The 15,593-nt window shown below is 38.1% G+C and overlaps 1 protein-coding gene across 1 annotated transcript in view; it reads right to left on the reverse strand.

Moving 5' to 3' along the window:
* Positions 1 to 4,315: 4,315 nt before the first annotated feature.
* PLA2G7 (phospholipase A2 group VII) overlaps positions 4,316 to 15,593 on the reverse strand; it is a 67,910-nt gene continuing 56,632 nt past the window's right edge. Inside the window, exons 5-12 of the mRNA XM_004379529.3 lie at positions 14,964 to 15,057; positions 12,782 to 12,850; positions 12,022 to 12,148; positions 11,028 to 11,141; positions 9,837 to 9,928; positions 8,239 to 8,409; positions 5,805 to 5,953; positions 4,316 to 5,140 (exon numbers count right to left, since the gene is read on the reverse strand). Of these exons, the coding sequence (XP_004379586.1) occupies positions 5,007 to 5,140; positions 5,805 to 5,953; positions 8,239 to 8,409; positions 9,837 to 9,928; positions 11,028 to 11,141; positions 12,022 to 12,148; positions 12,782 to 12,850; positions 14,964 to 15,057 (950 nt within the window). The 3' untranslated portion in view covers positions 4,316 to 5,006. The remainder of the gene's footprint in view (positions 5,141 to 5,804; positions 5,954 to 8,238; positions 8,410 to 9,836; positions 9,929 to 11,027; positions 11,142 to 12,021; positions 12,149 to 12,781; positions 12,851 to 14,963; positions 15,058 to 15,593) is intronic.

Genomic DNA, 15,593 nt, shown 5'->3' on the forward strand with positions numbered 1-15,593 from the left:
TGGCAGTTATCCCCATGAGTCAGAATCGACTCGACGGCACTGGGTTTGTTTTTGTTTTTGACCCCCCTCTACCCCTCAGTTTGTGTGCACTTCTGTGTCTAATCTGCTCTATAACCCAGAAGTGATTAGGTTTAGGACACACCCGATACTGGTATGGTTTCATTAACATAAAAAAGACAACCTTATTTCCAGACAGGATTATATCCACAGGTATAAGGGTTAGGATTCCAAAACATAATTTTAGGGGACACAATTCAATCCATAACATTCTACTCTTTGGCCCCCTTAAATTTATGTCCCCACATGCAAAAACATACTCATCCGGTCACATCATCCCAAAAGTCTTATCCCATTCCAGCATCAACTCCAAGTCTAAGATCTCATCTTCTAAACCATCTAAATCAAGTATGTGTGAGACTATGGGTGTGTTCCATCCAGGGGCAAAACTCCTCTTCATCTGTGGACCTGTGAAACCTAGAATACAAGTTATCTGCTTCCAAAGTACAATGGTGGGATAGGCACAAGGTAGACATTCCCATTACAAATGGGAAAAGTTGCAAAGAAGGGGTCATGGGTACCAAGCAAGTCCACAGCCCAGCAGAGTAAATTTCATTAGCTCTCAAAGCTTCAAAATAATTTTCTGTACTCCAGGACCATCTGGCCAATGACCCCTTAGCCCTAGGCATCAGCCCCATCTTCCATACCTGCTAGGACTAAAATTCTTCTCCCTTGGCTTTGGGTGGCCCCATTCTCCTGGTCCACCTGAGTAGTGACTCCAGCCCCTTGGCCTCAGATGTCCCCATTCTCCTGGCCAATGGGCATGACAGCCTCGCTCCCTCTACTTTGGGTGTGGACCCATTTTCTTGGCCCACTTGAACAGCAGTCCCACCCTCTGGAACCAAGGTGGTGGTGATTGAAGTTCTTGAAACCTATGAGGTGGTGGTTCCACCATTTGAAATTGAGGCAGCTCTGCCTCCCCCCTCCCCTGACCTCCTTCCAGCAACTCTGTTGATTTCCGAACTACTCCCAGGAAAATGGCTTCCTTTTCTTGGAGGACAACAGATGTTTGCATTGGCCCATTTCCTGCCGTAAAATTCTAGAAGTCAGACTGCTTTTCTTCATTTAGTTCTCTGTCTCTTTTGGTCTAAATTGACGGGATATCTGCTGTGGTGGTTGATCAGATCTATTAGTCACAGGCTGATGTCTTTAGCAAAAGATTGTACAGCCACACTTTTGGTGAAAGTTCCAGGACACATTTCCTTAATTTGTACTACAGAATTTTCCAAATCTTTATAAGTTCTGGTTTCATTTTTAAGTGTATCTCTTTCATCTTGAATTTTTACTCTAAGTGGCAAGGAGAAACCACACTGCCCTTTCCAAATTTTGCTTAGAAATCTCCTCAGCCAAATATCTGAGTTCATCACTTACAAGTTCTCCTTTTCACCAAACATTTGAACATAGTTCAGACAAGTTCTTTGCCACTTTATAAAAAGGTTTATCCTTCCAGTGTATAATAATATGTTCATCATTTTCTCTTAAAGTCTCACCAGAAGCACATTTAGTGCCCACATTTCTAGAAACAATCTGTTCCTGGCAATAGAAGCTTTCCACATAGCCCTCAGTTCTTTCTGAGCACGTATCAGAATCACCCTTAATGTCGATAATTCTACCAACGGTCTCTTCAAGGCAGTTTAGGCTCTTAACTATGTTACTATTTAGGCACCCTATTTCTTGGTGCCAAATTCTGTCTTAATTTCCTGGTGCAGCTGTAACAGAAATACCACAAGTGGGTGGCTTTAACAAATAATTTGTTTTCTCATAGTTCGAGAAGCTAGAAGTCTAAATTCAGGGCACTGGCTGTAGGAGAAGGCTATCTGTAGATTCTGGGAGAAGAGTCTTGCCTCTTTCAGCTTAACAGTAGCCCTGGTGTTCCTTGGTTCCTTGTCAATATTCATGTGCCATCTATCTTCCTGTTTGTGCTTCCTTCTGTGTCTAATCTGCCCTTTTTATAACTCAGAAGTGGTTAAGTTTAAGACACACCCTACACTAATATGGTCTCATTAACGTAACACAGAAATCCCTATTCCCAAAAGGGATCACATCCACAGATAATGGAGTTAGGATTCCAACACATATTTTTGGGGCACACAATTCAATCCATAACAGTGCCTGAAAAGGAACAGGCATTTGATAGATAGTTCTATCTTTTCCCTGAAAATACTCAATGTGCGCAATGTTAGTTTTTTTGTTTTTGTTTTTTAACTTTAACTCACTGGATTAGTTATTTTCTCCTTTCAGCATCAGTATGTGCCACCAACAAAGTATTGTTAAAAAGTCCTATTGAATTGGACATCAATACATTTGGAATGTTTATCTATTTCTAAAATGAGTAGGGAGAAGGTTTGCTAAGTGAGACTGGGGAAAAGGTGAATGAATGCATATGAAGCATTATTAGATCCTGAAGTCTGATGGGAATGGTGAGCATTAAGAACCTTGAAAGCTGAGTATAATTTCAGTAAGTAGAAAGGAGAGGGTTTTGCATTAAAAATCATTGAGGTAGGTGAGTGTAATGCCTATTTTTGGGAAAATGAAGACACTTTGGCTCATTCATGTAGGAGAAATAGTTGTGAATTACCAGGAGAAGAGGTCAGAGAAGATGCATTAGGGCCAGATTATAGAAAGTCTTCAGTTACAAGCTAAGGAGCTTAATCTAACTCCCTAGCTAAAAAATTTAATCTGAATGGCTAAAGGAGAAGTCAAATTTCTCAAAATGAATGATGTTATATCTTAAAATAGGACTGAGGTGCCAAGTCAGAACACATAGTTACCTGAGCAAAAGGGACAGGGATATAATAGTTAACCACACTTATTTACTAGATATTGATTATCCCTGTTTCCACAGGCTTGTTGTTTTTCCTAGGTGTTGTTGAAGCAGTTCCGACTCATAGTGACCCTACGTACAACAGAACAAAACACTGCCCAGTCCTGCGCCATCCTCATAATTGTTGCTATGCTTGGGCCCATCGTTGCAGCCACTGAGTCAATCCATCTGGTTGAGGGTGTTCATCTCTTTGGCTGACCCTTTACTTTACCAAGCATGATGTCCTTCTCCAGGGACTGGTCCCTCCTGATAACATGTCCGAAGTACATGAGACAAAGTTTCACCATCCTTGCTTCTAAGGAGCATTCTGGCTGTACTTCTTCCAAGACAAATTTGTTAATTCTTCAGGCAGTCTATGATATATTCAATATTCTTTGCCAACACCATAATTCAAAGTCATCAGTTCTTCTTCGGTCTTATTTATCGTCCATCTTTTGCATGAATATGAGACAACTGAAAATACCATGGCTTGGGTCAGGTGCACCTTAGTCCTCAAAGTGACATCTTTGCTTTTTAACACTTTAAAGAGGTCTTTTGCAACAGATTTGCCCACTGCAATATGTCGTTTGATTTCTTGACTGTTGCTTCCATGGGCATTGATTGTGGATCCAAGTAAAATGAAATCCTTGACAACTTCAATGTTTTCTCCATTTATCATGATGTTGCTTATTGGTCCAGTTGTGAGGATTTTTGTTTTCTTTATGTTGAAGTGTAATCCATACTGAAGGCCGTAGTCTTTGATTTTCATCAGTAATTGCTTCAAGTCCTCTTCACGTTCAGCAAGCAAGGTTGTATCATCCGCATAATGCAGGTTGTTAACGAGCTTTCTTCTAATCCTGATGCTGTGTTCTTCTTCATATAGTCCAGCTTCTGGGATTAATTGCTCAACATACAGACTGAATAAGTGTGGTGGAAGGATACAACCCTGACACATACCTTTCCTGATTTTAAACCACACAGTATCCCTTTGTTCTGTTCAAACGACTACCTCTTGGTCTATGTACAGTTTCCTCATGAGCACAATTAAGTGTTCTGGAGTTCCATTCTTCCACAGGCTTAATTATGGTGAATTCATAAGAACAAGGCTAAGAAATACTTAGGCTAAAAATAACTGAGTGGAAAAAATTTTTATACCCCTTGGAAAACAAAAACATTTTTCATGACTCCTGGCTATGTAAGTATATATATTTTTGTGCTATCTTTTTACCTCCATTTATTATGTTATTCTACTTCCACTACTACATATAGAACTGAAAACATCCATTAAATAAAATAAAATTAATTAGAAAATGAAGCCATTAAATGTACTTTTGAATGTTTTCTTCATTATCCTTTGTAGTTGTTGAGCGCATAACTTATTTATTAGTAAGCGGTATAGCTAGAATCCCTGCCCTGTCTTTATAGATGTAATACCAGTGGCTCCGTTCTTTAGTAAGTAGAATGCATCAGATATAGCATTAAAATATGCAAATAAAATATCAACTTTCTGCCTTTAATCAGCTGCCTTTGCCCTGTCTCCAATATTCTGTCTCTTGTCCACTCCCCATTTAGTCTTCATACTGAGACTATTAATATATAGTATCACAAATCCTATGGTAAAACAAGGACTTTGTTATCTACTTGATCTAATTTTTCTTACCAGGACCAAAACACAAAGGGGTGTGCTGCCAAATATAAATTCTACCTAGAGAACCATGCTGCAAGAAAATTTCTGTTTTTATTGTATTTTTAGGGAGCCTCGTTATTACATGTTTTCATTGGCATTGTGCCTGTGTTAATATACTTTTCCATTAAAATTCATAATGTAAAAGCAGTTTTTAATTTGATACTAAAAATTATCATCTTAGTAAAATTAATTTAGGCTGGTATGATTTTTGTATAGTACATTATTTCTTTACATTCAAAGAAAAAAATCTGAATCCAAGCTTCGATCACTATTATGGTATAGCCTACATTTTTTAATATGTTATTTGGGGAACTACATTTAAAAACATATATATGTGTGTGTGTACATATATATATGTGTATACATATATATATATATGTATACACACACACACACACACACACGTTTACTCTTTTAGACAGTTTTAAAACAAAACTTTTATTTAAAGTCTCCTAAATTCTATTTCCCTATTCCTGTAGAGTTCTGTAGAGTAGTGATGTGTTGGTAGGTTGTGTTAATGTTGGTCCCTGGAATAAGGTTTTCATCTTCTCCTTCAATCAAAGAGTCCCACTGATCAAAATCTTTCTGAAGTCCTGTAAAATATAAGTGTGAATAAGCATGTCAAATTTTTGAAAGCATTAAACAGCTGAGTGCCTCTAGGTGGCACTATAGAATCACAAATTACACAAATGCACAGTGATTGCAGAGCCAAGGTATTCTGTGTCAGCTGTCAAGTTATCAGCTGCATCTGAATCAGAGATGGGATTGAGGCCCGCTGCTATCAGTATCCCTGGCAGAGAAGTTCAAACCCAGTCTTCACAGAAAGACTATATATATATATAAACAGGTCGGCTTGCTTTCTGTGATAATTGTGTGCTGTTATTGTTGCTGTTAGGTTCCCTTGAGTAGATTTTGACTCACAGTGACCCCATGTGACAGAGTAGCACTGCCCCATAGCATTTTCTAGACTGTAATCTTTATGGAAGTAGATCACCAGGTCCTTCTTCCTTGGAGCCACTGGGTGGGTTCGAACCTTCAACCTTTTGGTTTGCAGCCAAATGCTTAAAGGTTGTGCCTCCTGGGCTCCTTATAAAGCAGCAAAAATAAATCTCTCAAATTTTTGTTTTCAAGCTGATTTACTGCTATGTTAAATTGTAAAGAATTAGAGATGGCTGAAAATGGGATCAATGATGTGTTAAGATAGTTTTTTCCTGAACATCATCTGATTTATGTCATGAAAGAATATTAATCTCTTACCTAAATGCTTTTGTAAGAATGCTAATGAGGCTTTGTTGCTAAGATCAAGAGCTACATTTGAATCTATATCTCCTTTTAATTTGAATATGCATCCAATTACTTGGCCAGTTGCAAAAGTGAAGTCATCAAAATTCTGATGGACTGAACCCCTAAAAGAGAAATGAGACATTTACAAATCACATTGTTTGATAAAATTATTTTTGTAGTTAGGGTGCAGGAGAGATACCAGCCTGAATGGCCTATTTACTGAAGACTAAAAAATATCAAGGAGTCAAAAATTATAGATTTGATCAAATTAGATGTATTTCAGGGTCACAGGCTATTCATTTAGAGGCTCTAAAGTATATTCATCTTGCCCTCTAGAAAACAATTCTAGATGAAATGATTCCAGTTTTTAGGGAGCTGGAATACTTTCAATTTGAATAGATGGAATGTGTTAAGGGGCCCTGAACTCAGAGCCAATGCCTGCCTCTTCACCACCATCACTTACCTGATATCTCTTTGATACTAGACAAATCATTTTGGATTGAAGCCTTGGATTCAACATGTTTCAAAAACAAACAAACCAACAACATTTTTTTCCCTTGTATTATTTAAACTGTAAGCACCTTATAAATATCACTCACACAGCTCTCTAAATTCATCGACAACCTAACATTAAATAGAATGGCATTTTTTAGTGCTCATTTTCTACTCCCTCTCAGACATTTGACATTTGATGACTTTCTTGGTTGGTTTGTTTTCTCTTCGTGTCCTTGACATTGCAACTTCCCTTCTGCCTCCAACTACTCCATGCTCTTCACTGGCTCTTCACTCACTCCCATCTGCTAACTGTAGGCATTCCTCAAGATTCTATTCTCAGGTCAATTCTTTTCTCATTTTGCAATCTCATCTACTCCAAAGGTTTCATCTATGACATCATAGCAAATCTATACATTTCCGGTCTGGGGCTTGACAACTCTATGCAGATTTCCCAGTCTCAAGTTAAGAAATCCTAATGTTAGAACACAACATTTTCCTAGCCATACCAAGTGCAATCCTTTCTCTTTACTTTTGCGCCTTTTATGAGCAAATCACCATTCTTTTAGTCATCTAAGCTCAAAACAGAGCCACCTGACTCTCTCTCCCTCTTCCCCACATACCAATCAAAATTTGACTGTCAGCAGCATAAAGAAGGTAAATAGGGTAATGGGAGAGCCAGCAGCAGAAGCCTGGGTGCCACCAGCAGTCAAGGAATAGCCTGAGGAGAAGGGAAGTGTGGAAAAGTGAAGGAGCAGTCTAAATGATAAAGGAAGCAAGAAAGAGTAGGGTCCTGTTAGCCAAGGGAAGAGGAACAGGGGTAATCAACAATGTCAAATGGATGCAGAGTGGAAGACTGAGACTCCAAAGAGGCTGCTGGGTGTGGCATGCAACATCTTTGTGTCCTTGCAGGGACAGTTTCAGTAGACCGGCGGGGGCTCAAGACCCTAGGCTGCAGGAGTCAAAGAATGACTGGAAGCAGGGACATGAAATATTAAATACAGGCTATTCTTACAAGGAGTCTAGCAAGGAAGGAAAGAAAAAAAATAAAGAGCCTACCAAGAAAGTAGGGTTGAGGAAAGGTTATGTGTTTTCAATTATTTGTGTTTTAGAATTAGACTTGCACATACAAACAGGACAAATTAAAGTCTTTACCTGAAATACCTAGACCCTTCGTCACCATCTACCTAAACTCTCTTGATCCTTCAGAGGCCCAGTTCTAGTCCTATCTCTTCCAGGAAGCCTGACCACCTCAGCTGGAATAGCCCCTCCATTCTCTGACCCTATAGTGTTTATTCCCTATGTTTATGTACTTCCTTCCTGCTGCCCCCTTTTTCCTCTTCTGAATAAACTAGATTTCAGAGAGAAGAGGAATGCACTCTATCTTTGTTTTTAAATAGTGAGTTTGAAATCCTACTGAAGAGTTCTTCTTCACATCCAGGATATAAGCATATTGCCAACACTCAATGGACCCCAATTAAGCTTTTGAGAATTTATAAATTCATATTTTTTCTCAACGAGTAAGTACATTTCACGTCTCAACAGCTGATCTGCTTTTTCCTTGAATTCCTAGCCTAGCCTAATGACAGAATTGCTGGCACCTCCCTTTGCCCCCCCACAAAAAAAGTGTGGATGTGTTCTATATTCAGATCAAAGTAGCAGGTATCCTAAGGCAAATTTTAATTAACAGTATGTACATACTATGTACATAAACACTACTCGAAACATTTTCGTTTTAAAAAGAGCACGTCTAAATGCACTTAGAAATTGAGATTATCTAATATTCTCCCTTGTTGAAAGCCTAAATGATTAATTTAACACTTCTATAATATTTGTCAAATGAGATCTGTTGATGTTTATCCAAGTTTGAAGTTTCTGTTCCAGATGATGAAATAAGTCACTTATCAATACTTACCTGATTGTAATCATTTTTCTTTCTCTATCAGGTAAATATAATTTTTTTATTTTTATGATATTAGCAGGAAACTGGAATTGTTCAGAGTTGATAAAAAAGAGGGGTTGAGGAATTCTGGAATAAACTTCATCACCGAGTGGAAACATCCATGCATCCAAGGCAATACCACATCTGTAGATATTTGTTAGCAATCATAAAAGAAGGCTAGTTAAACAGTGACTGACATATGAGACCTCCTAAAAATGCTAGGATTAACAGACATTGACTATACCAGTTTATTATGAGTTATCTCACTGGGTTTAAGAGCTATTATACCTTAATGTATAGAAAGGGAATATGATTAGCTCTATAAGACAGCAGACCTGGAATTACATAATTACTTTCTTCAGGAGAATTTAGGAATTAAACCTGTCGCTGTTGAGTCAATTCTGACTCATGGTGACCTCATGTGTTACAGAGTTGAACTGCTCCACAGGGTTTTCTTGGCTGTAATCTTTACAGAAGCAGATCACCAGGCCTTTTCTTCCACAGTGCTGCTGGGTGGGTTTGAACTGCCAACCTTTAGGTTAGTAGTTGAGTGCAAACCATTTGCACAACCCAGGGATCTATATTTAGGAATTACAACTTTTAAAAAGATATAATACCTTTATGAATTTTTATTATTCATTTTTTATATTGTTTTCAAAATAAAACTTAAAAATAATAATTTCTTCAAAACTGTGGGGTGTCTGAAAAAGTATAATAAATGCACTATTTCCCCTGCAGTTCCAGATATTCTGGATGCTCACTAGTATATTTATTGTACCTTTTGTAGAGTAACAGTTGGGCACATTGCTTTATATTTAGAGCTACCTGAAAAAATATCTGGAGACTGAAGAAAAACATTTTCAGCATATCATTTGAAAATGTAACTTTCTGTTTAAAAGAAAGTTTATCATATGTTTCCTGATCTTGTGGACTAAATGGATGAAAGAAAAAAATTCCCTTATACTGAAACAGATTTTAAGGACTGTGAAATGAATTTTCACAAATGATCCTGCCCACTTTCTATATGGTTGGCTCTACATGATCTCATCAGTGTGGAATGAAGTGATTCAAGGAAAAAAAAAACATTTCTGCAAGTTAGGAGACCGGGGTCTGGTCCCAACTCCTATCCAAATAACTGTGAATTTTAGGCCCAGTTCCATTTTAAAGATTGAGAAACATCTAATAAAAAATGACTTGCCTATTGGGGAAGTCCTAGAAATACTATTAGATGGAAATATTATTATCGTAATTATTATGTCAAAAATATATATATATAAAGATAAAATTCCAAATGAAAATGTTAAGCCCTTGGAACAGATAAGTAAGAATGATGAGGGGAATCATGCGAGGGGAGAGAGTTTTTAATAGCAGCAGAAGTAGACAGTTTCTGCTCAGGACAGTTTGTGTAGAGTACTTAGGGAGGCAAAGGAAGAGACTTGTAAAACCCAAATGACCCCTTCCCCACTTAGAATTTGATTATATATATACATCTATCTCACGTGTGTAATCACTCCTCCCCCCCCCCCCACCAGTTCACTATTCTCTCACTTTATGATACCCTGTTCTCTTACCTGAATCTCTGGTCTTCACTAAGAGCCTGAATAACTGTTGCTCCACCAAAAGAATGTCCAATCATTGCTACTTTATTCCTGTCAATAGAGTCCTATGTGAAAAAGCATAATATAAATTCATAACTATCTCACAGGGTGCTAGAAAAATAGACTAAATGATTTTGTGCATGTCTAAGTACCTTGAATTTTTCTTATAAAAGAGAAAAAATCCCTACATACATATAAGTGTGTGTGTGTGTACGTTGAGGATTCGTAAAAATGCAGAAATGAATTAAATGGTTCCCCTAGTCACCCACACTTGAAACTTCAACATCAATGCCGACTTCTGCATCTCCCTACCCCATGTTTATTAATATGTTCATTCCATGAGTATTTGTTGAGCACCTGCTCTGTCCCAGGCCACTGTAGTCTCATTTTCAATGAGCTCACAATCTATTAAGGAAGAAAGAGATACAAGTGCATGCAAATATGATACAATGGTGCCAAGGAAAACATATATGATAAATATCTAATCCAGTCCAGGATGAGCACTGGGGTCCGGGAAAGCTTCTTGGTGGATAAGATGACTGACTTGAATCTCAGATGTTAAGCAGGAGTTAGTCAGGGGGAAGTGCGTACAGGGTGCAAAGGCAAGGAGATAGGAGACAGTGATCAGCTGAGGGATAACAAACTCTTCAATGTGTCTGGAGAACAGACCATCTTATGTTCAAACTAAAGCACTTCTAGTTCCCTCTCCTCCCTATTCTCCTCTCAATCCCCCTACACGTTTCTGATTCTTTGCTAATGCTGTCTACTCCGCTTGATATTCTTCCACCCCCTCCCACATTCTGTCCAACACTTTTTACCAATTTTTCAAGATCAAGCTCTAAAACATTCATAAGGCTTCCAAGGAATTACAATTCAAGTATTGTATTAAGTTGAATTATTAATTAATATATTATTAATCATCTTAATATAGTATTAAGTTGAATCATATGAAACTGCTATTTTTATAGGTGAAAACTGATTAACTATTGTCAATTTCACATATAGTTCAAACTAATGAGTTCCTCATTATTGTAATACTTTACTTGTACTTTTGTGTGTGTGTGTGCCCCTTTATCATGCTACACCTTGTATTATAACAGAAAAGCAGACACTAAACACTGAAGAACTATAGGTCAAGGGGGAAATGGCTTTTTTAAAGCTCACCTTCAGTTGTTTCACATCAAACTCTAAATCTAATGCATTCTTGATTGGCCTTCCATGATCAAGGTCAAGAATCAAATTGAGTGCCTGGGAACACTCTTTTGCTCTTTGCCGTACCTAAGTATAATTAATAGAAGGAAATGACAAAGTAAAAAGTTGTAACTCTTACTTTAAAGTTTGTATAGAGAACGCATATGGGGAAAGCAAGTGGTTGACTATAAACTGGAAATATCTAAATCAAAGTGAACAGAATACCACCTAGCATAATGACTCAGCCACTAGCTTTGGAGCTGGGTATACCTTAGTCCAAATCTTGCCTCTGTTACTGTGTGAACTTCAGATTATTTACTTAACCTCTCTGAGCTTCCATTTATTGTATAATAATGCCTACCTCAATGAAATGCGGGTAAGATTAAATGTGATAACATAGGTAAGGCACTCACTAGAGAGCTTGGCACAAAGGTGGCAGCCAACAGTCCCTGAGACAGACACTGGTATATTTACTATGTTGTTACTGATAAAACAGGTAAGCACAAAGAGACTTACCTTGTCCAAGAAGATTCACCCCACTGCTAAGTGATGGAGCCAGGATTCAAACTTAGAAAGTCGAATTCTAAGGTCTGTTCTCTTAATACTACTCTATGCCCACTCTTTGAAAGGAAGTCTTTTTTACATCACTTTGGTGCACAGTCTAAAAGATTATTTTTTTGTACTTTTGTACTTCTAAAATAAGAAGTTCTAAAGCAAAAAAAAAAAAAAAAAAAATGAATATTCACTGTTATTTTCCAGGATTTTTGTGTTTGCCTGTTTTTACTATGAACCAGATACTTCATTAAGGATATTTTATTACTCAGAAAATCTTCTGACAGATCTTTTGGGAATGAGAAGTGGGAGATCTAGGAGCATAGGTTGCTACATATAAAATGAAATGAGCAAATGGCATCATTTTGCACATGCTTTTGGTCACCAAACTGCCTCTCCTCTCACTGAAATGTACCTGCTCATTTCGTACAGCTGCCTCCTCCTCATCTCGTTTTAGGGTTTTAAAATAGAGCCAAGACTTGTTCCCTTTCACTGCAGCAGACTCGTCCTTGAAATAGTAAGTTGCAGATGCAGATCCATCTCTGTAATACAAATAGAATTAATTACTGATGTACTTGCTCTTTCCCTTCCTCATGTCACCTGTGTTCCTCATCTGCATCCTTGACTCAACTTCCCTCTGATCTTTCTAATTGACCTTTCTTCTTCCACTCTATTTTTTTTTTTTTTTTAAATCCAAAAGCCTCCCAAAGGAATTCTAAAAAAAGGCTTTAATGTGGTGGGTAATCTCAACTCATTCTATACTCACAATGATGGAAGACGCTATTCGCCATGTTGAAAACTCAGCTCCAAATTTCAATGCTTTCACTTGTAGCTGTGTAACCTTGGACCAATTACTCACCCTTGTTCAACTTCACTTTCCTCCTCTTTAAAACAGTGATAATAGTAATTATTTGATAGGGTTGTTACGAAGATAAAAGGCAATGGGTATAAAAACACTCAGCATAGCACATGGCCCACAATATGCAATCTAGAAATACAGCTGTTTTTAATTTTTGACAATCTAACATAATTTCTCTTTTTCCTCTTCATATAATCATAGTTAACAGTTCTGTCAACATTTTTAATAAAACTTTATGAAATTTAGAAGTATGGTTATGTGCATTAACATTCCCTTTATTTGGCTAAAGAGCCCAGCTACATACCAGATGACGTACCTGTGTTCTATGGCAGCAACTATAAACCCGTGAGATGCGAGGTCATTGCCAATAGCAGAATAAATTGTCCTTCAAAACAAAGAGAAGGAAATATTCAACTACCATTCACATTGTATGAAAAAGCATGACCACACGGCTGGGTTCGTAATACAACTAGCAACATGGAGACCATCACCTCCCTGTAATAATGCCCTGGGGTACAGAGGTTCTCAAGGTGGCGGGGGGTGCTATTTGGCAATGTCTAGAGACATTTTTATTATCATGACTGGGAGAGAGTGCTACTGGCATCTAGTGAGTAGAGGGATGATGCTAAACAGCCTACAATGAACAGGACAACTCTGTACAACAAAAAATTATCTGATGCAAAATGTCAATAGTACCAAGGCTATACCTTTTACAGTTCTGGGTTTTATTTTAGCTCTGCCACTTACCAGCTGTATAACTTTAGGTAATTCTGATTTTACTGAATTTTGTCCTTGCCTGTAAAATGGGGCTAATAAGGCTTTTGTTTTAGGGTGGTTGTAAGGTTTTGATAAGATAATGCATGTAATAGGGCCGTGCAGCATGGTGATTAAGAGAATGGCACCTGCAGTCTAACCACCTAGTTTGATCCACTACTTCCCAGCTGTGTATTTAGAGCTAGTCACTTATCTTTTCTATGCCTTGGCTTCCTTATCTGTAAAACAGTGATACTATAATAGAATGGTACCTCACAGGATTACCAAAGGATTAAGTGATTTAATACATCTTCAATGCTTATAACTATGTCTGAAACAGGGTAAATACATGTTAGCTGTCATTTAAATGATTGGACAGGATAAGATTTCTGGTTAAAGAATCATGTGCTAAGCAACTGCATTTATACTCTCTTTCATGTCTTCGTTTTGTACAATCTTTTTCTCATATCATGCATTACATAGGAAATGTCCACAGAGAATCAAAAGGAGGTGGATAGGAATTATGTATTCTACTGTTAAAGATACAGGACCTTTTCAGGGACCGGAAATAGTCTAGTATAGGGATTGGCAATTTTTTTTTCTGTAAAGGGCCACAGAGTAAATACTTTTGGCTCTATGGGCCATAGTGTCTTTGTCATAACTACTCCACTCTGCTGTTATAGCACAAAAGCAGCCATAAATAATGCTAAAAATGAATAGGTGTGGCTGTGTTCCAATAAAACTACAGAAACAGAAAGCAGGCTGGATTTGGCCCTAGGGCTGTAATTTGATAATCACTGGTCTAGTATAAATCAAATAACTAGCTAGACCACAATTAAAGGGCTGAATATAATTCCTTACTTCAGGTGATACTCAACTTCTTCTCAGCTAAAAACTACCATTTATTTTCTGAAAGTCTTACGATCCCCTGAGGTGGAAGAAAGGGCGGCAGTTGAAAAGACAGTAGGAGAAAGTGTGGTGGCCGTGAAAATGTACTTCTCAGATAACCTGCTGTAGACAGCATAGTTGACTTAAGACTCCACCCAGCTCTAGCCCCTCCAGATCCACCAGAATGTTTAAGGCAAAGCTAAGCTTCCTGTGGGTTCCTCCCAGCCAGTGACTGAGCACAGGGTGGGTGCTAACATAGGTCCATTTCCGTGAGACTTGGGACTCATTTGATGAGTAACTTTGGCGCAAACACTCCCTCCACTGGCCTGGCCCAAACTTTCATAGAACTGTGCCTCAGTCTGAGACAGTTATTACCTAATCCTTCTCCCTTCCCTATCTCCCTCACAGATGTCCATCCTACATCATGGTCTGAAGGTTCTCCTTGTCTTTTTTTGTTCTCTTCCCTCTATCCTTCACAGGCTTTTCCCTCAATAAATGTCTTTCACAGTTAATCCAATCTTAGTGTCTGCTATTCAGAAGACTTGAACTAGCACAGAGGATAATTTTTAGAGCGTAGATACTATAATATAGGACAGCAACCAAAATTGCAGCACCCTCTCTCCTCTGTTATGAGTCTAATCATCATGAGCTGGAGGGAGGGAACGAACCATATTGTACCCTGACTGGGTCGGGTTAGGACTGATCAGTGGACCAAAGCCAACGCTTGGGGAATCCCAACCTCTCTGGGACAGGGGCCAGCATGACACTCCAAAACCTGCTGTTTATTTACTGGGAAAAAAAATGTATTCAGCCATTGATACCTAGAGGCTAAAACTGTTTAGCCTCTCAAACATTACCTGAATGCTCCAAGACCATGAGAAAAAACAATTAGTGGATATTTTTCACCAGTCCTCAGAGGGGAATTCCACTTTGCTGGAGTTGTCATTGAGCCTAAACAACATAGGAGATTATAGTTAGTGTTTCCTCTGTCTTGAATGTTGCTAGTTATTTTAACGTATCTCTTTAGCATAAAATCCTGACCCATGGACCAAGCGGGATTCATACCAGGTATGCAAGGATGGTTCAACATTAGAAAATCAATCAATGTAATACATGACATATTTAAAACAAAAAACTCACATGATCATCTCAACAGATGCAGAAAAGGTATTTGATAAAGACCAACACCCATTCTTCATAGAAACTCTCAATAAAACAGGAATAGAAGGGAAATTCCTCAGCATAATAAAGGGCATCTATACAAAACCAACAGCCAACATCATTTTCAACAGAGAGGCTGAAAGCATTCCCCATGAGAATGAGAACAAGAGAAGGATCCCTTTATCACCACTCCTATTTAACATTGTGCTGGAAGTCCTAGTTAGAGCAGTAAGGCAAGAAAAAGAAATAAAGGGTGTCATGGTTTGAATTATGTCCCCCCAAAAATATGTGTATCAATTTGGCTAGGCCATGATTCCTGGTACTGT

This window comes from Trichechus manatus, unplaced genomic scaffold (genome assembly GCF_000243295.1).
Source record: "Trichechus manatus latirostris isolate Lorelei unplaced genomic scaffold, TriManLat1.0 scaffold00065, whole genome shotgun sequence".
Lineage (NCBI taxonomy): Eukaryota > Metazoa > Chordata > Mammalia > Sirenia > Trichechidae > Trichechus > Trichechus manatus.